At 45.0% G+C, this 21,813-nt stretch overlaps 1 protein-coding gene across 5 annotated transcripts in view; it reads left to right on the top strand.

Annotated features, from left to right (window-relative positions):
* Positions 1-21,813, top strand: part of EFCAB9 (EF-hand calcium binding domain 9) — a 72,905-nt gene that overhangs the window by 16,966 nt on the left and 34,126 nt on the right. For all 5 annotated transcript variants that reach the window (XR_015061434.1, XR_015061433.1, XR_015061435.1 and 2 more), the window contains exons 3-5: positions 11,903-11,991; positions 14,600-14,653; positions 14,740-14,815. Coding sequence is in view for 1 of the 5 variants with exons in the window: in XM_085894017.1 (XP_085750143.1) it covers positions 11,903-11,991; positions 14,600-14,653; positions 14,740-14,815 (219 nt within the window). In the remaining 4 variants the exon portion in view is untranslated. The remainder of the gene's footprint in view (positions 1-11,902; positions 11,992-14,599; positions 14,654-14,739; positions 14,816-21,813) is intronic.

Genomic DNA, 21,813 nt, shown 5'->3' with positions numbered 1-21,813 from the left:
ATTTCTAACCTATGAGTAACATGTTGTAGGTATGTTACGCGATCGTTGACACACGTCGACACGCGTTACTTGTAAGTTACTCATAAGTCGAAACACGTCAAGGTAATGTTTAGTGTCAGAATTCCAGACTCCCTGTTTAAAAAAAAAAACATCAAAAGTTCAATGTAAGCCAGCGTTTTACATACATTTTGATACGTTGCCATTGCTGGCTAAAACGTCAAGGTGTGACTGGGCCTTTGGCTTCACGAGTGAAGTGGATTCAATGTTGAGGTGATTATCTCAGCCCAAAGGCGAATACGTATTATTCTGTTGGACTAACGTTTATAAAAGGTCAAGCAATGCGGAAGTGATTTTCACTGTCTGAGCTTTGCTTGTTTTGGCAATTGTGCAGTACCTCATGAACCCCTCTTACCTCCCACTCCCTTCTCCCCATCCCCCGCACAGTGGGAGACGGGGTTTTGTGCTTGCATGCATGTGTATAACAGCCATAACCTTTTTACCCTTTGAGTTTTTTCATCAATTTTTCAAAAAACCTTCACGATTAGAACATGGAAACGATAATTAAAGATTGAGACAAGTCAAAATGTGAAAGGGCAAAGTCAGTGCCAGATTTAGGCAAAGGCTAAACAAGCTACAGCTTAGGGCCTCACAATCTGCAGGGGCCTCAAAAAATGTGAAAAGACATGCAAAAATGTGTGAATGAGGCTGAAAGAAATTCTCATTTTTAGTTGATTTAAAAGCTTCAGAGGCATAGCTGCATGGAGCAGGAGAAACTTTGATGAAAGAGCATCCAAACGATGTTGATATTAACCTTACGGGTGAATTGAGGCACTGCCATGCTTATGTCAAGCAGAATTATCCAGGTAAAGAACAAATTTGCCACAAAGATCTGTATCAAATCATCTTCCAAAACAAGATTCATTTAGTTTTCCTTAATGTGGAAGCAATATTATGATGATTCTTATGTCTTATGGTAACAAATTGTTTCAGGAGAAAGGTCATTTTCACAGCGAAAGAGAATAACAAATGAACTGAGAGCAACCATGTCTCAAGAAAAACTGTCTGCACTTTGCATCATGTGCATAGAAAGCGATAAGCTGTGAAGCATATCATTTGAGGACACAATTCATGATTTTGCTTTTGGGAAATCAAGAAAAAAATGTTTTAAGTTGTATCTGATATCATTTTTCTGATTTTTGCAAACAAGTTCATTATTACTTGTATTAATAAAAGTGATCCTGATGATTTATTTTGTCAGCATTTTGTGTGTATATATATATATATATATATATATATATATATATATATATATATATATATATATATATATTTTATATATATATATATTTATATTTTATATATATATATATTTATATTTTATATATATATATATTTATATATTTATATTTTATATATATATTTATATATTTATATTTTATATATATATATATATATATATATATATATATATATATATATATATATATATATATATATATATATATATATTGTTGCGGATTCGCGCCCGCCGGCGTGCGGACAGCCACGTAACTCGAATCGCGGCACGTCGCCCACCGGACGGACAATCCAGCCGTGACCCTCTCGGACTAACGCCGGGAACTAGTCACGGGTGGACCTTTCGGTCTCACCACGATCGTGCCAATCGGCCCCCGCGTGGGATAGGGTTGCTCGCCAAATTCGACCTACCTAAGTACCCACACGGAGGGTAGACCGGGCGATCGCACCTCGCCGCAGGTCGACCGGACACGGGCCACTTTAAGCGACCCGTTCCGTACTATCGGGATAACCGAGCGGTGTTATTCGTCGACCTCGACGGTTCGATTAATTATCGGGCGTTTTAGCCCACTACCAACCCTTTACGTAAAGCAAGATGGAGATTCAATGAAAGAAAAGACGAAGCGAAGCGGGAAAACAGTTCAACATAACTCACATTTATTTCGCGATGAACGGGAAGCACACATATACAATTACACCAAAAGCACATGTAAAAGGAGAAGAAACACAATATTACACAATAAGCAAATATAAAAGAGAAACACAATGCAGAGCTATCCGACTACCGAGCACACGGCAACACTTATACAATTTTACTTCACAGACGGCGCCGACAACACAGATACCCAAAGCAAAAGAAAAAGAACCACCCTCAAGGATGAGGCGGGCCTGGGGCCGAGACCACGTCGGGCCTACCCGTCTGATGATGAGACGCAAAGTGGCGGTGGCGCCCCAACTCCACGGGCCTCTCGGACAGTGTCTGGTAGGGGGTGGGAAAGGGGCCCCCTTGTCGCACTATCTCAGCGCGGGGGGAAACAGGAGGGGGTTGTTGATGCTCGGGGGATGGAGGATATCTCCCTGTCTCGGGTCCCGCGACGAGCGTCTCCACCACGACCTCGGTCGCGCCGCCGGCCTCTCCCTCCGCAGTTCCCCGAATCCGACGCGAGCACCCCCTCAACCGCCTTCGCCGCCGCCGCCTCTCCACAGCTTCGTCCGATCGCCCTCTCCGTCTCCTCTCTTGACTCGTCCCAACTCTTCACTGGCTCCGCGAACTCCCAACTCCGAACTCCCAACTCTGGCTACTACCACTTCTTCCCAGCTCCACCGACAACTCTTCACTGCGAACTACCTTGACTGACGAACGCAGCCGTTTATATCCCCCGTGGCCTCGCTCCTTCACCTTTGACCCTTTACCTCCGACCCTTCACCTCTAACTGGCTCCCCATTGGACCGAGGAAAAGTGGGCGTGAATGCTTTTTGATCCATGAATTTGCATATAGCGACCACGCTCCAACGCCCTGGAGGCGGGGCCAAATCGCCCCACGCTCACCGATAGGACGGAACAGAAGTGGGCGTGAGTCGTTTTTGATCCGTTTTCTTCGGAAAGTCTGTGATGTTTCTGAACACGCTGCTCGGTGCGCGCCCTGCACGAGTCCAGTATCGGTGCCCACAAGTGGCGCAAGAATGGTGGTGATGCGATGGTGGCGAGTTGTGACGGTAAAGGTCGTGGCTGTTGTTGTGAAGCGGCGTTGTGGTTGGTGGTTGTTGTGTGATGGCTGTTGAGACGTGGTTGGTGGTGGTAGTCATGGCGGCTGGTCCAAAATAAAGATAGTAAAAGAAAAACGGCTATCCTGAAGAGTCGCAGCCCGACTGAATGACATTTATTCCCTCGAAACAACGGGTTTGGGCCTAACTACACATATACTTACAGAGATATCTCACCTAAGGGACCTGAATGGTGGTTTGCGAATTTGGTCAACCACAACACTACCCCCTCCCCTTTTTACAGACTCGTCCCGAGTCGTCAAATTTTCGTGTGCCATCATGTGTAGTTTTCCCCTAGTACATTTTACCTACGGATCCCTGAGTGCGACATTCATGGTATTCCTGTCCCCAAAATAAATAACCTAAGGGCTGAGTAACTACCTAAACAAACTCACTCACACGGACGACTTAAATAAAATTGCCGGCGCTAAGACAGACATGCCGGGGGCGCACTCATATTTACAGTACATCTTAACCTTAACTTACAAATTTTACACTAAACCATGGCCCAGGATCAATGGTCTCTGCAAAAAGAAAGCAGTTAGCAGGGAGCCAGGCTGCTCACATGCAGTCTCTGGCTCAAACAATGCAGGTGACAGGGAACGTGGCCGGCTGCTCACACGCAGTCCGAGGCCTTCCCTTTTTAACTGAACGCAGTGAACCACAACGGTGCATGGGCTGCACAAACACAGTCTCCGTGCCAGCTCAAGTGGCACACGCAATGAGCACAACGAATGGATGGATGAATGGTTTGAACTGAACGCAAACACGGTGCACGGGCCGCCACTGCAGGCCCGTGTTGTAGCTGCCAACAGGGCAGTTCTTGCAGCTTGCAAACTGTTGCTTTTACGATGATCCCGGCGCGCATGGAAATGAACAGGGGGGGGGCAAAGCAAAATTGAACGGGGCTGGTGAACCTGGGCAGTGGGCATGGCATGGCATGGCAAAGGCAGCAGGCAAACACAGCCTGCAGAACCAGGCCGTTGCAGGCAAACAGCCGGCAGATGAACTGGCCGGCACAGGCCTTGAAGTACCACAGCTGCAGATGATCCGGCCGGCACAGGCCTTGCAGCAACACAACAGCTGCCGATGAAGTGGGCCGGCACAGGCCTTGAAGAAAAACAGCCATTCGGCAGATGAAGTGGGCCGGCACAGGCCTTGCAGCAACACAACAGCTGCCGATGAAGTTGGCCGGCCTCTGCCTTGCAGCAACGCAGCCAGCAGATGAAGCTGGCCAGCCTTTGCCGTTCAGTGGAGGTTGGTGGAGGGTGTGCGGTGGTGCTGGCCACTCGGAAGGCGGGCTCGGACCTACCCTACGGTCTCCCTCCCAACCTATTGCCTTTGCCTGTCACTGTCTATACCCACTCCCTTAATTTGTCAAACCCCAATTTAGCCCCAACTTATTTTTTTTATTTTTACTTCCCCACTATAAATCGTCCCCTAACCCCCTTTATCGTCTTTGTTCGGCTAACCTATCCTGTCACCTAGCCTACTCCCAACCCCTACGTTCCCTTCCCGGAGGGGAATAAGGGAGAGCTAGCGTCCTGTGTCGAGGCCCAACGAAGCCTCAGAATGGCCGCCCCAGAGTTCAGCGATCTATAACTAAAGTGGGTCCAGCGGCCCACAACGAGAGCGAGGGGATGGATGGTGCGGAGGGGTACACTTCCTAATCTACCCCATCCATTCAACCGTTAAACTACCCCGGGGCTTTCAACAAGCGCCTCTCGCTTAAACTATTGGTTCTAACAACCCAGATTCCCGTCGCCTGTGTTGGTGTCCTCACAATTTCGGGCCTCGCCCCCCAATTTTCTCTCCGTGCCCTCACACGGTCTCATGGCCGGGACACGTGGCTCCCTTTGGCAGGCACGACCCTCTGCCGAATCTCCCGCTATGGCATCCCCGGGCACTACACTGCCTCCGAGCCTACCAGCTCCCTAAACACCGGGGAGTGCCCCCCATGGCACCTCCCCTGAAACGCACACGTGGCAGGCTGGCTTCCCAGGCCCCTTTCTGAGGGTCACCCGTGCCCACAACACTGCCCACGCGGCTAATGGCGCCCCGGGCCCCCGCACCAAGCAGGCGCACCCGTGCCCACTACGCTATCCCGGCCCCCCATGGGCCCTTGGCCTACCACGGCCGACTAGCCTGGTGCCCAGGGTACCCACTCAGCGATACTCACCTTTCGCAGCCACGCTCCCAGCCCGTCAACAGGGCTCCTGCACCCCTCCAAACGGGTTTCGAGCCTACACTCCCACCAACAACAAAACAACCTCCATTTTTCAATTTGACTAACCCCCTAACTCAGTCTACACTGACCCCGGGGGTCCCTTGGGCGGGAGTCACTCCTCCCCCCAATCACTCATCGCACCATGCATTCCCCATTCGCTCCACTCACACAGACCCGCTGGCCTCACTCACTCACCAAGCACATGCTTCCACTTCACTCACCAACTCTTCAACACACACACCACTGAACTCTGCCATCCTTCTAACTACATCCCCTAACTAACTCGTGCTCCCACGTCGTCCCTTAAACTACAGCACGTTCCATTTAACACTACGTAGCTAAGCTACGTCCCCGCTACACACTCACAAGTCTGTCCATGTCCTCAGATGTCCCAAAAATCACTTTCCCAACCTAAATCTCGCTACAATCCCTCTAACTAATCCATTCCACGGACTCCATGAGAACTTACCCCTGCCCCATGAAGTCGGTCTAACTAAGCTAACCCTTCCCCCTAACTAGTTTCCATCCTGTGCCCTGCTAAGGGGGTATTCCACCCCTTGCCCAGGAATCCTGTGCACCCGAAAGTGAGGCTTGCTGTTTCTTTTTTTTTTTTTTTTCCTAATTGTGCAGCACCAGCGCGGGAACACAGCTCGCGCACTTTGCACCTGCCCGTGACGTCATGCAGCTGCACGTGTACCTCGTCCCTCCTTGGACGGTACCATCCGGCAGGGATACCCCTCCTGCCGGATTCCAACCCCACGTGCAGCCATGGCGTCACCGTGCGCATAAAAAAAAAAACACAAGCCCCACGTCTCGAGGGGTTCCCCACGCGAACACATGTGCTTTGCCGAACACATGTGCTTTGCCCGTTGGAGCTTAACACACACGATCGCGTGGAGAACCCGTCCGGTCCAAATCCATAATCCTGCCTAAACTTTGTCCGTCCGCGGGATCGGCAAATCCACCGCGTGCGTTTCCGGACCGGGACTTCCTCTCGCAAGCGAGCACGTGGGGGCCTCATGCGTTGCACAGCACGGACCTCGTGCTCACTGCTGGGTGAACCCGGCACGGTCCCCAAAACAACTACAGCCGCTACTCGGCTTTCTATCTTCACATGTCTCCGTCGTCGCCTCCATTCCACCCACGCACACCTGCGTGTTACGACGCTCACACTCCACACCATTAAACTCACACCGGGAGACGCGGCTGCATGTTCACACATGCCGACCGACATCTCCCTTACATACCGCTCTCTCACACACACGGTGGCACTCATCCGCGGTGCCTCACTCATACACCGTGCCTCACTCACACACGCGGGGGAACTCATCCGCGGTGCCTCACTCATACACCGTGCCTCACTCACACACGCGGGGGCACTCAACCGCGGTGTTTCATCCACACTGGCCGTTTCATCCACACACACGGCCTCTTCCAGTTGCGGTGCCCCTTTTACACACGGCGTGCTGGGAAGCACGTACTCCGGCACAATCGCCACCACACCACTCACACACGGGGACGCACTCACACCTTGCATCACACACACCGGGACAACCACACTGGGGATTCGTGTCCCCACAAGGGTCTCCGGGGCCTCTATACCCCCCAAGCTCGGCGTGCACCCGTCCACAGCACTCCTCCCCTCGAACTCGCAAAGCACGACCGAACTAAGCTGTTAGGGTTAGGGTTAGCTGTTAGGGAGACCGAACTCTCCACTCGCCTCAAGGGGGCATACTCCCTCCCCTCGTTCCTGGAGGAGGCCATCCAGCTGCTCGCACTGGGTCCCTACACGCTCCGCGAGCTCACCCTCACTATCCTCCACTACCTCCGTGTGTGTGTGTACGTCTCTAGCCTTGTCATTATCATGCAGTCTCTCCTCTATTGTTTTTGTCTCCCGTGTCTCTATACATTTATAAGTTTCTGTTGTCCCCTCCTGTCTATTAGTCTCCGCTTCTTTCTGGCGTCTTTCCCTTATCTTTATGTAGGTCAACCTTGCTTTCTTTTTAAGTCGCTCCCGTCCTTCCCTGTTTTTCACTCCTTGCTTTTTCACGATCTCCGCGTACCTCATCCTTGCTTTCCGTATTAATTGTTCTTTTCTCTCCCTCCCAATTACTTTCACCTCGTCTCTTGTCTCCCGAATTATTTTCTCCTTACCCGCCTCCACCGCGGGCCCGACAGCCGTTGCACCCCCTCCCAGCTCGTTCGTTCCTACACGTGGAGTCGCCATTTTAAGCTCCCTGCTAACGGCCTTCATGCCCGCCTGCAGGCATCAGCCCATGTTCTGCGTCTCACCCCGGAGCTCTTTCATTTCTTCCTTCATTTGCTTGTTCATTCCTTTCATTTCGTTTTTCATTTCATTTGCGTTTGTATCCATCTTTTGTGCATTCGCATCCATCCTCGCTGTCATTTCCGCATTCATTTTTGCCAGCATGGTGAATAGCTGGGCCATGTCGGGTGCGCTTGGGTGAGCCGTTTCGGCAGGGATCGGGGAAGGGTTTTGGTGGAGAGGGGGAGGGGAGGTGTCATACACCGCGGCCGCTGCCGCACCTATTTCGGGCTCTGGGTTCAGTTGGGCGAGTTCGTTTTCCTGTACAACCAACATTTCCTGCACGGGGATTTCATCCTGGACCATGGATCCTACATTACTACACATATACATTTCTAATACCCCCGGCTCCCGCTCGCCTTGAGACGCCATCTTATTTCTCGTAAAGGGTTAATTTGAATCGCTCGTAATTTGGAGGGAATCGGGGGTCGCTCCTCTCACCCCTGGACCGATTCCCGTGAATTTAGTTGGAGACAGGAGAGCCCGTTTTCCCGTTCTCCGATACCAGTGCCGCGAGGAGGGCGATGAGTTTATATCGCACGACCTGACACCAGTGTTGCGGATTCGCGCCCGCCGGCGTGCGGACGGCCACGTAACTCGAATCGCGGCACGTCGCCCACCGGACGGACAATCCAGTCGTGACCCTCTCGGACTAACGCCGGGAACTAGTCACGGGTGGACCTTTCGGTCTCACCACGATCGTGCCAATCGGCCCCCGCGTGGGATAGGGTTGCTCGCCAAATTCGACCTACCTAAGTACCCACACGGAGGGTAGACCGGGCGATCGCACCTCGCCGCAGGTCGACTTCAGACACGGGCCACTTTAAGCGACCCGTTCCGTACTATCGGGATAACCGAGCGGTGTTATTCGTCGGCCTCGACGGTTCGATTAATTATCGGGCGTTTTAGCCCACGACCAACCCTTTGCGTGAAGCAAGATGGAGATTCAATGAAAGAAAAGACGAAGCGAAGCGGGAAAACAGCTCAACATAACTCACATTTATTTCACGATGAACGGGAAGCACACATATACAATTACACCAAAAGCACATGTAAAAGGAGAAGAAACACAATATTACACAAAAAGCAAATATAAAAGAGAAACACAATGCAGAGCTATCCGACTACCGAGCACACGGCAACACTTATACAATTTTACTTCACAGACGGCGCCGACAACACAGATACCCAAAGCAAAAGTAAAAGAACCACCCTCAAGGATGAGGCGGGCCTGGGGCCGAGACCGCGTCGGGCCTACCCGTCTGATGATGAGACGCAAAGTGGCGGTGGCGCCCCAACTCCGCGGGCCTCGCGGACAGTGTCTGGTAGGGGGTGGGAAAGGGGCCCCCTTGTCGCACTATCTCAGCGCGGGGGGAAACAGGAGGGGTTGTTGATGCTCGGGGGATGGAGGATATCTCCCTGTCTCGGGTCCCGCGACGAGCGTCTCCACCACGACCTCGGTCGCGCCGCCGGCCTCTCCCTCCGCAGTTCCCCGAATCCGACGCGACCACCCCCTCAACCGCCTTCGCCGCCGCCGCCTCTCCACAGCTTCGTCCGATCGCCCTCTCCGTCTCCTCTCTTGACTTGTCCCAACTCTTCACTGGCTCCGCGAACTCCCAACTCCGAACTCCCAACTCTGGCTACTGCCACTTCTTCCCAGCTCCACCGACAACTCTTCACTGCGAACTGCCTTGACTGACGAACGCAGCCGTTTATATCCCCCGTGGCCTCGCTCCTTCACCTTTGACCCTTTACCTCCGACCCTTCACCTCTAACTGGCTCCCCATTGGACCGAGGAAAAGTGGGCGTGAATGCTTTTTGATCCATGAATTTGCATATAGCGACCACGCTCCAACGCCCGACTGAATGACTGACTGAAGTCGCAGCCCGACTGAATGACATTTATTCCCTCGAAACAACGGGTTTGGGCCTAACTACACATATACTTACAGAGATATCTCACCTAAGGGACCTGAATGGTGGTTTGCGAATTTGGTCAACCACAACAATATATATATATATATATATATATATATATATATATATATATATATATATATATATATATATATATATATATATATATATATATATATATATATATATATATATATATATATATATATATATATATATATATATATATATATATATATATATATATATATATATATATATATATATATATATATATATATATATATATATATATATGTATGTTAAAATTACATTTAAGTTTTGTTTCCATCGTATACTATATTATAATCTATGATAGAGATCAAGCCAACCAAATGATAAATATGTAATCAGTAAATGCATTCATTTGAAAATATTTTGTATTTTCACTTTAAATGCCTTGCTATTAAATAATTAAAAGGCATAAATGTTTTAAATTATTGTGAGACCTTCTGGTGTAAGTTTTTTTTTAACAAGGGGCCTCCAAGCTTTATACAGATTAGGGCCTCACCAAGTCTAAATCCGGCACTGGGCAAAGTCTGAGTGTAACCCTTATTAGCCCCACCACATTGTTTGAAGTACAAGACGCTCCATTATTTTTATTTTTAAACACTTCCGTGTTTATTTATTTACCACGAGCAAATACCACCTGTCACTTCGCTTACATAAACATGAACAGAGGGGTGGAGGAGGAATGGGTGAGGGAGAGAGGACGGATGGGTGAGGGAGAGGGAAGAGAGGAAGGATGCGTGAGGGAGAGGGAGAGAGGAAGGATCGGTGAGGGAGAGAGGAGAGGAGGGATGGGTAAGGGAGAGGGAGAGAGGAGGGATGGGTGTGGGAAAGGGAGGGAGGAGGGACAGGTGAGGGAGAGGAAGAGGAGGGACGGGAGAGAGGATGGACGGGAGAGGGAGAGAGGAGGGACGTGAGAGGGAGAGAGAAGGGACAGGTGAGGGAGAGAGTAGGGACGGGAGAGAGAAGGGACGGGTGAGGGAGAGGGGAGAGGAGGGATGGGTGAGGAAAACGGAGAGAGGAGGGACGGGTTGGAGAGGAAAAGGGAAAGGTTAGGGATGGGTAGGAGAGGGAGATAGAGAGGAGGGAGGAGAGGGAGACAGAGGAGGGAGGGAGGGGAGAGAAGGAGGGAGGAGAGAGAGACAGAGACAGACGGTGCTGCAATGTATTCGGAGGGGCTGGAGCGAGGATGGGACGAAGGGTGAGGGGTGGAGGTATGGGAGTTAGCAGAGTGGGTGTTTCTTCTGTTGGTTCACGAGCGCAAGCCAGAGTGACCACTATATTCGTTGTGTCTGTGTGTCTGTGTGTCTGTCTGTCTGTCTGTCTGTCTGTGTCTGCGTCTGTCTGTCCAGAGCATAACTCCGTGGACTTTGATCCGATCTTGATGAAACTTGGTTATGTGTTCGATACCAATGTCTAGTTGTGTTTTCCTGTATGAGGGCATGCTACACCCATTGTGGGTGGAGCCACGCCCAAAAAATAGCCATTTTTAGAGGGGAGTCAGATTAAAAATCTATATTCTCCTTGGGAATTGACTGAATGGAATGGGTTCTTCAGTATTTGAATAGCAAAATGAATTATCTAAAACTTGTCGTTGTCAGATTTTTCATTTTCGTCCCAAAGTCAAGGTCACAAGGTCAACAACTTAGAAAATTGCGAATTTTGACATAAAAATCATATGGCCACCCAAATTTTGAGAGCTAGGATGACAATATTTTTTATGCATACTCTTGAGGTCATTCCCCACCTAAAGTCTTGAAACCATTTTGCTCTATCTCGAACACCTTTCCCGTGGCACCCCCTTCAAATTTGTTTTTACGCTGATTTCCTCAAAGTATGGATAATCCGAGGAGTGCTAAATGCCATATAGCCTATATGACGTTATATTGTTCCTGGAATGTTCCAGAGGAAGTTTTGCACCAAAGGTCATAATCCTTGACCTTTGACCTTTAAAGGCCACAAAGGTCAAATTTTCAAAGTTGTGGGAATGGAACCGGGTTTTCGACCTTCTTCGACGAACTAACTCCAATAAGCTATAGCACGTATCCTGTTTCCTTATTTTAATGTCCACAACATTGTTTTGTGACCTTTAAAGGTGATTCAAAGGTCAAATTTTGAAAGTTGTTGAATGAAACGGGTTTTAGACATTTTGCAGCTAATAACCTGTTACCCGTACCACATTATGTTGATCATTTTTATAACTTGGTGAAAAATTATCACATTGTTTCATCCTTGACTTCTGAAACAATCTACATCATCAAATACCACTCGTGAACCATTGTCGTCTTCAGACTTGTTTGTAAAATATTCACATTTTCCAACAGGGTCAAGATCCTACACACTGGCGAAGAAGTACTTTGGAATATGGAAGCATTATTGGCACCATGGATTGAAATTTACAACGATGAGAATGGTCTGAACAATTCCATGTCATTCCAGTCCCAGCAATTCAGGACAAACTCATCCCTGTATTCCCCTGTTTTGTATGCATTCCCATATATTTATTGTGATTCCTAAACGTATACGTGTGCATGTTTATACCTTTCACTGATATTTATTACCCAGGGTGTGCGAAGCAAGAAGTGGATCTGTCTGTCTGTCTGTCTGTCTGTCTGTCTGTGTGTCCATAAATGTGAATTTATGATCAATGAACAACTTATTTTCAATTGAATGTTATATTTTAAACATGAATCAGAACATGAATCGACCAACGAATCTGTATTTCAGCAATACTTTGACTGATTGAGCATGCTCAGAGAGGAGTGAGATTAAAATAATCTTTTGTCTGTATTTCTATCTGAAAGTCAAAACAAAGGGAAAAATCATTCGAAACAGGAAACAGACATCATAAAGGGCACAAACAACAGGCATGAATAACTAATGTGACGTGTTAAGTGACGCAGTGTAAAAGATGCTGCAGCAATGCAAGTAAACTTCTGAATGATTCCTTTATACAACCTTTAAAATTGTTCTTTTATTTCAATTCTTTTATTGAACATTGCAGAACACATATCACCTTCTTGGCACTTTCAAAACCCTTCCGTTTAGCAGTCCCTGTACAAAATATTGCGGCATTTTACATCATCACGACCAATCAAATGTGCCATTCACGGAACCCGCCCTAGTCCTTGTTTCTCCAGAATGTGTGGGGTAAGGTGTTCGATGAACTCTTTAGTTTTTTGTGTACAGTTTAAGTTAAAGCAATTCTTCACATCTTTCTTTTTAATTCTCAACAAGTATTCCCAAAGATAATTCAAACAGAATCGAACATTAGGTTGAAGTGCCCTTTTGAATTAACCCTTCGGGTTTGATGTCATTAACACTGTATAACGGTGCCTCATGTCGGCCAGGTGAAGGAGAGTGAGTGAAAAAGCTACCTCCCTTAGAATTGTTTCGGAGTGAGCCGAGTTTTTCACAATCATGTTGTGACATTAATTTCTGTGGGTCGAGTCAACAATAACTACGACTGCTTCTCTAACTGCTTTCTCAAGATATGTGATTGTCCTTTAATTGATCACCACAGTGGAAAGCGAGAGTCTCCACAATGTAGGTTTATACCCAGAACCAAACACAGGCATACCAATAGTTTGGGACCTCCCCGTCTTTCCTCCCTCCTTACGACTTGTGGACAGAGATAGATTGAGAGAGAGACAGACAGACAGAGATGAACGAACATCCATGAAGGTTCCACCTTCGACGATACTCTAGTTCTCATGGCAATTCTAAATCCTAAAGTATGTGGAAAATTATCACACCTCAGTGATCATTCTATGCAGGTCAAATGCTAACCTCTGATGTAACCTGTTCCACTTTTACAAAAACAACTTTTAGAATACAGTACGTATCTCACCTCTGCAAACATTACACAATAAATTATTACAACGCATATGTTTTGTCTCAAACCTGAGGCGTACAAGCATTACCCTTCCGCTGTACCCATACACTGCCGAACAGACATAATTTGTGACCGGCCCCAATTATTCCCACCTTCTTATGGAGTTAATCAGGAACGTTTTTGGCCTACATCTCACAAACCAGTGGGCCAAGCTGAGAATTCAGCTAATGACAAGAATTTGGAACTTATTCAGGATACCTGTGATAACTTGCCCTATTTTTGCTAAGGGGATCTCCATTATCAATGCGGGGTCTTCAACGTCCACCAACTGGTGCTAGCAAGATGGGACATCCAACCTAAGGTCCATCTGAGGGGCAGCACACTTTGTGATGCAACTATCTGATTGTGAAACACCAATCCAAGAACTTATTGTCATGTCTGGAATCAAACGTATCTGAAACGGCTGCCCAAAATAACCCTCCTGCCCCCCACCCCCCTTCAAAATAGCCTTCCCTCATAATGCCACAAAGCATTTATTCGGTGCATGGTCAAATGCGATTAAGGTACAAGACGTTTGCAATGCAGAGCACTTCTTCCAAAAAAAATTTTTTTTCAGCAACAAATACGGGCACAAAATTTGGATGAAATACAGTACGACCTCAGATATTCCTTCAAAGTGTAAGCGGGAGTTCCTTATTGGATACATTGTTTGGTGATACTGTTAGGCAGTGTGTGTAAACATATTCTTCTTCATCAAACCATTCTAGCTTATCAGTATCATTCTGTGCATAATGCACACATAAGGTGGCAATGCGCTGACATCGAAACTGATCGAAAACCAATCGGACTTCAAAACTGATCGAGAATCTTCACGAGAGAGAGCAACTGTGGTGATTGGTGGAGAATGATGATTTTGTCAATCACTCCATGATGGTTGTGCCCAGGAAGATGCTGTTAAATAGCTTATACCTTCGACCCTTGACACAGCTTAGACCCTTGACCGTTTAGACTACTTGGACCTTCTTATATAAGCAATATCAAAAATAAATTTGAAGAAAAAAAATGTTTGTATTCTGATTAGTGTAAATCATGACGACATAGCAAATCTGTGATGTCAATCTCTGCAACGATGTGTGGAGAAGGGTATCCATGCTTGAAATAATATATAATGATGTCTCACTTGCAGTTGGCAGCCAAAGCTCGAGAACAAAATGAGGAGCGCGTGATGGCAGCTGCAGAGGTAAGCAATGAAAAATTGAACAATGTTTGAAATTCAATTGTCTCCTGCTCAATGGCTCATCAATAATTCCCTAATGTGCCTGATAGTGCCGTCCGGTTCCTCCTGAACTTCAATTAGAGATGTTGGAGGCAGCTCTTCACATTCAAGAGGGTGTGACAAAAGGTAAGATTCTTGCAAAATAACGAATGCTCTCTGTTTCTCTGAACACATACTCTTAATCAAATTACATATTAAATATTGGTTTGGATTAAAACAAAAAATGTATCCTTCGTAACATGATTCATGAAATAGAAAACTTATGAATAAATGTTTGTCATGGCACAAGCAGCAAGCTGTTAAAGTTGGGGAGATTGGGACATTGAATTTAAATGTTTGATTAATCACTATTGCTGTGATGAGTTGGATCACATGTGATACCTCGTAAACCCGCTTCAATATTTGGCTATTTCTGTCTGTCCGTCCGTCAAAGGTGAAGAAGAACTAGCATCCGTTGAAGACAAAGTCTTCGATATCCCTGCCATAGTAAATGAGGATGAACAAACTTATATTCCCTAAGCATGTGCAATATGTATGTGAAGTTTTCCCTTGATCTGACCAGCCGTTCTGGAGAAGAAGATGTTTGAAGGTTTTAGGGTGCATTCAATATGGCTGCCAAACCATGTGACCTATCAATTAGAAATTAACAAACTTCTCAAAGGATGTCTTGGGGAAAGTGTATGTGAAATTTTGCCTCAATCTGTCCACCCGTTCTGGAGAAGATTTTAAAAATTTATTAATTTTCAATCCAACATGGCTGATGAACCATGTGACCTATGACATCATAAATTGACATTCTGCCTCCAATCCTCCAGTGGAATATGCGTGTGAAGTTTCGTGTTAATCGGTTGAGGTGTGTTTTTCTATCCAAGATGGCCGCCAAACCATGTGACTTGTGACATCATAATTTTTACTCTGTATGCAGACATGATGGAAGATGATAGTTGCAAATTTTCGCTTCGTTCGGTTATGTGATTCCAGAGAAAACATTATTTAATATTTTTCTTGAATCCAACATGGCTGCCAAACCTTGTGACCTATCAATTAGAAAATATCAAAAGGCACCAGTTCACCACTTGCTTGATATGTATACCAAATTTCGTAAATATATCTTGAGGGCATTTGTAGTTAAGCTCCGGAAACGAAATGTGACGGACGGATGGACGGACGGACAGAACCAATTTCTATATCCCCCGCCAACTTTGTTGGTTGGCAGGGGGTAATAACTTTTCAAATACACCGTGTTTCTTCGATAAATGGATGTGTGTGTGTGTGTGTGTGTGTGTGTGTGTGTGTGTGTGTGTGTGTGTGTGTGTGTGTGTGTGTGTGTGTGTGTGTGTGTGTGTGTGTGTGTGTGTGTGTGTCATGTCTTTTGTTTTTTTGAATTCATTAATTATCCCCCGCCAACCAACGAAGTTGGCGGGAATATAGAAATGGGTTCCGTCCGTACGTCTGTCCGTCCGTCACATTTCGTTTCCATAGCTTAACTACAAATCCCCTCAAGATATATTTACGAAATTTGGTACACATATCAAGCAAGTGGTGAACTGGTGCCTTTTAATATTTAGAGATTTCCCCCAAAAAAATTTCTGTCACTTTCCATGGAAACAAGTTGGGTATTAAGAAATAATTGATTGATGTTAACCTTTGTTTCCAGAGCATAGTTGCAAAACTATTAACTATTTCTTTATGAAATTTGGTACACACATCAAGAATAAATTGAACTGGTGCCTTTTGCTACTTGTCCTCATTTACTATGGCGGGGGATATCGAAGACTTTGTCTTCAACGGATGCTTGTTATTTTTATTACTATTGGAATGTACCTTTTGACCCTTTAGACCAGGGGTTCTAAAACTTTTGATGATTACAGACCCCCTATGGATTGCCCAACATGGTCCCATACCCCCTTCGCTTGACTGTCAAAATCATCATCACCACCAGTCCTATTCGTTGACAGTATGAATTCCAAAGATGTTAATAGCTTGAATTTATTTTAGATATGGATAGCTAGGAATAGAACATGAAAGGCAATCATTAGCATTTATCAGATATATTTACAAAAATAAAAAAACCGAGAAATTACAAATATACAAACAGCTACAAGTATTTTACAATATAACTTTGATTCACCTATTTCAGATTACAAATCAGCAACTTTTCTTCTTGTAGTTGAGTTTTATTCCACAAACGAAGAAAACAAACTTGAATGTGCAAGTTTTTCAATATCTCGACTACATAACACACACTCTTACTAATCTAGTGAGATATTTGATGTTGTTTTTGTGCAATCAAAATATGGAATCGGGGTACAGTTACTGACAATGCTACTCGCATGTCATCTGATGCATCAAGTCGATTTCTCCACTTTGATTTCAGATTTAATAATGCAGAGAATCCTGTTTCACAAAGGTACGTAGTTGTGAAGGGAACCAAAACATTCATTGCCCTCATAGCCAAGTTTAGGTAAGCTGCGATTTGCTCACACCAAAACTGCTTGACATCCATCCCAGCCCTTTCAAAATCAGCTTTCTTTCTTGGGTCTTCTTGGAAGTCAATGAAATCATCCTTTGCTGAATCGTTGTCACTCAATCTCGATATATCAAACGAGAAAGGGTTTTGGATCCAAACATATTCGATGCTAGGATCATCAATATCTGAGAAGTAACCTTCAAAATTTGTACATAGGACTTCCAAATGGTTTTGACTTCTTGAAGTATTTCTACAGGCAATGATTTACCATCTCCAATAAGAATATTGTCAAGGATTGGAAAGTTTGCCAGGTTTCCGCTTTCAACACGGCGACTCCAAATCGGTAATTTCCTTGTAAATGCGACAACATTTCCCCTGGCTTAAATAATGTCCACATCCCTTCCTTGCATTGACATATTCAATTCATTGAGGAGACTAAAAATATCAGCCAAATATCCCAGGCTGACAATAAAATGATTTGCAAGGGGGGATTGTTGATGCTTGAGGAATTCGAAAATTTCATCCCGAATTTCAAGGGTACCTGACTCAATTGCTTCACGGCATCCTCTCCCAGCACGATTTTAGCCATCTCCAGTGCACAGGGCTTCACTAGGGTCTCTCCAATCGTGTGGGGCTTATTTTCTTTGGCAATCATGTACGAAACTTTGTAGGAGGCTTCCAGAAGAGGTTTCCCAGGAGCAGCAAACCCATATGATGAAAGAGTTGCTTTCTGATAACAAACTCTTTTCAACTTAAAAGCATCAATCGATGTGCCAACATGATTACTGTGCTTGCTTTTGAGATGTTCTCTCAGTCCTGATGGCTTCAAATTTCCATTGCTCATTAACAAATTGCAAATAATGCATTGGGGTCTTTCGGTTCCACCTCATTCTGTCATACAGGTGAAGCCAAAACAATGAATCATTCCACTTCCGTTTTTTGACAGACATTTTGCAACAAATCTGTGAAAGAAAAATACAAAACTGTTAAATGCATACTGGTAATGAAAATTCAAATAACACATGATTTTTTATGGAACAACAGTATCCGAAAAATATTATTTAAAAAAAAAAAATATTAATAATAAGTAATACATTTGTGTCATTCCTAAAACAGTTAATTGGTAACAGAACCAGCGTCGAGCAGACCAGAGAGCCAGATCACGTGCTCGAGCAGATGGAGAACCAGACTACTCTCTCGAGCAGATGGGGCAAAATTATTTGTTCTTCTTTCTTGCCTTTCCTCCTTCTCGGGCGGGTGCAGTGCGCTCATGCATGGCCTGCTCTCATTGGGCGGACCGCATGTCACGGCTCCGCCTTCTTGCAAAAGACCGCCCCGGCTCTGATTCGCTCGTCGCCCATGGGCCGCAAAATGACGCATTCTCTCATTTGGTGCCAGGCCAGAACGAAACGCTTCGTGAGCGCGCAAACAGCTCGGACAATTCCTCGAGCAGTGTTGTTGATGGCATTGTCATAAGTGTAAAAATACTATCTATAAAATAACTTCGCAGCGCATGTACACCTAATTCCCATTAGTATATGAAATATATTCGTAATCAAATGTATACAAATATTCAGAGATCGAGTCCCATACCCCCAGCATTTAGTTCCCATACCCCCGGTTAAGAACCACTGCTTTAGACTGTTGAGACCCCTTTGACCTTTTAAGACCCAAGAAGACCCAGATGACCTAAAACTCCCTGAGGACCCAAAAGCCCCTGAAAACCCAAAAGATCCACCAGACCCCTCGGTTTCTGTAGACCCTTTAAGACTACTATAAATGGATGAGTTCTTCCGTGGCATGGCGTTCTATTTACAAAATAAACTAGCATCCGTTGAAGACAAAGTCTTCGATATCCCCCGCCATAGTAAATGAGGACAAGTAGCAAAAGGCACCAGTTCAATTTATTCTTGATGTGTGTACCAAATTTCATAAAGAAATAGTTAATAGTTTTGCAACTATGCTCTGGAAACACAGGTTAACCTCAATTATTTCTTAATACCCAACTTGTTTCCATGGAAAGTGACAGAATTTTTTTTGGGGGAAATCTCTAAATATCAAAAGGCACCAGTTCACTACTTGCTTGATATGTGTACCAAATTTCGTTAATATATCTTGAGGGGATTTGTAGTTAAGCTCCGGAAACAAAATGTGACGGACGGACGGAACCCATTTCTATATCCCCCCGCCAACTTCGTTGGTTGGTGGGGGATAATAACAAAAATAATGCATTAAAAATAACGATTGCATTCCATGCATTCGAGGACGGGAATTCATCATTTTGAAAGTGATTGTGGGCGGGCGAAGCCTCGGGATTCGGGCAAAGCTGCCACTTGCAAGATGTATGATAAAGTTGATATTTATCATATTTTTTACCATAATTTTAATCCCAAAAGGATTACGATTGATAATTGTAAAAATCGTCAAATAGATGGCAATTCACATAGTTTTTACCTCACAGGCCGTCATCATTCCATCATCTCATGATATTTTATCATCTCACAATATTTTGTCATGCTGCTATTTTATGCCCGAATTATTGAAGCTCCGCTGGCTTTGGGAGTGGTCATTTGCCCCCCCCTCCCCACCCCACTCACTCCTCGCCCCCTTGCCTCGTTCGCCCATGCTTCTATTTATAATTCAAAATACCTCACTGCACTGGAAAAAGGGGGTTGAGGAATACTGTACTGTAATTGGTGGAGATTTGTAATACCCTCCCCCACCTAGAGGTGGCGCGACACAATACACATTCACATAGAGAATTTGTGTCCCCCCTCCCCCTTTCTCTCTCTCCAAGACCACCATCAAAGATAAAACTCTCTTGTACATAAATTGGCGTCATTCTGATCCTGTGTAGCAAGTCTGGATGTAATCGGCCTCAAACTGTTGGAGAACTGTTGGAGTAGCGCGACAAATGAATAAGCACACGATCACCGTCCGTGAATTGTATTAAGGATTCTACTGGGTGTTTCAAAAGTCAGGACACAGAGGGAATAATTACTTTTCTTTAGATTGGATGTCATGGCCCACCCAGTTGAGTGGCTTCCCTGGTGCCCTGATTTGTCACCGCTGGATTTTCACTTTTGTGGGCATGTCATAACCATCGTGCACGCTGTGAAGATTCGGGACACAAATCATTTGAAGCAACATATTGCTGACGCATGTGTTCAAATACAACTCGATGTCCTTGAAAGAGTGATCATAGACTGGAAAAAGTGAGTCCAGAAATGTCTGAACTTCAAAGGACAACATATCAGACACATATTATAAGATTATATTCCAAACGTAATCTTCAGTTGAAGTTTTTCTTCGTAATTATTGTAAAAGTAATTATTCCCTGTGTTTCCTGACTTTTGAACCACCCAGTATATTATACTTCCGCCGCCGTTTTGTGGGTTTATTATCCCCCGCCAACCAACGAAGTTGGCGGGGGATATAGAAATGGGTTCTGTCCGTCCGTCCGTCACATTTCGTTTCCGGAGCTTAACTACAAATGCCCTCAAGATATATTTACGAAATTTGGGACACATCAAGCAAGTGGTGAACTGGTGCCTTTTGATATTTTCTTATTGATAGGTCACATGGTTTGGCAGCCATGTTGGATTCAAGAAAAATATTAAATAATATTTTCTCTGGAATCACATAACCTAACGAAGCGAAAATTTGCAACTATCATCTTCCATCATATCTGCATACATAGTAAAAATTATAATGTCACAAGTCTCATGATTTGGTGGCCATCTTGGATAGAAAAACACACCTCATCCGATAAACACAAAACTTCACACACGTATTCCACTGGAGAATGTAAGTTTATGATGTTATAGGTCACATGGTTCGTCAGCCATCTTGGATTGAAAATTAATAAATTTAAAAAATCTTCTCCAGAATGGCTGGACAGATTGAGACAAAATTTCACATACACTTTCCCCAAGACATCCTGTCAGAAGTTTGTTAATTTCTAATTGATAGGTTACATGGTTTGGCGGCCATATTGAATTTACCCGAAAACCTTCAAACATCTTCTCCAGAACGGCTGGTCAGATCAAGGGGAAAACTTCACATACATATTGCACACGCTTAGGGAATATAATTTTTTTTTAATCCTTATTTACTATGGTGTAGGTGGGGGATATCGAAGACTTTGTCTTCAACGGATGCTAGTTTCCTTTTAAATTCATTTTTCTGTTACCACTTGAACAATTTACACAATTTTCACCAAAGGAGCTGCTATTCATGTTGAACTATTTTTTTATCATTTTAACGTCAGGTCTTGTTTGGCAGCCATCTTGGAAATAAATATATAACTTTGGACCTCTTTATCTCTGAAACCACTCCATGTTAAATGTTGAAACTTGGCACATGTCAAGCACGTATTCCTCATGGGGAATGTGTTGCTTACGATTGTCATCGGTGCCTTCATTATGACATTATAATTCAATATGTCGAATGCTTTATCTGATCAGTATGAAAATTATTGAGGGTGATCTATGGATAAATTGATTGAGATAATTATATTGATGATGTCACTGTTACCCAGTCATCACTGCGAGCCGTTATAAAGTGGCAGTTCCAGTTATGTCTATTATTAATTACATAACACACCAGTACACAAACACCACACAAAAATAACTACACAAGCACCACACAAAAC

The sequence above is a fragment of the Eptatretus burgeri genome, chromosome 9 (assembly GCF_056783735.1).
Source record: "Eptatretus burgeri isolate ZD-2024b chromosome 9, Ebu_testis_v1, whole genome shotgun sequence".
NCBI classification, from domain to species: Eukaryota; Metazoa; Chordata; class Myxini; order Myxiniformes; family Myxinidae; genus Eptatretus; species Eptatretus burgeri.
Note: the sequence above shows the minus strand (reverse complement) of the source record. Positions and strands in the feature narration are given on the sequence as shown.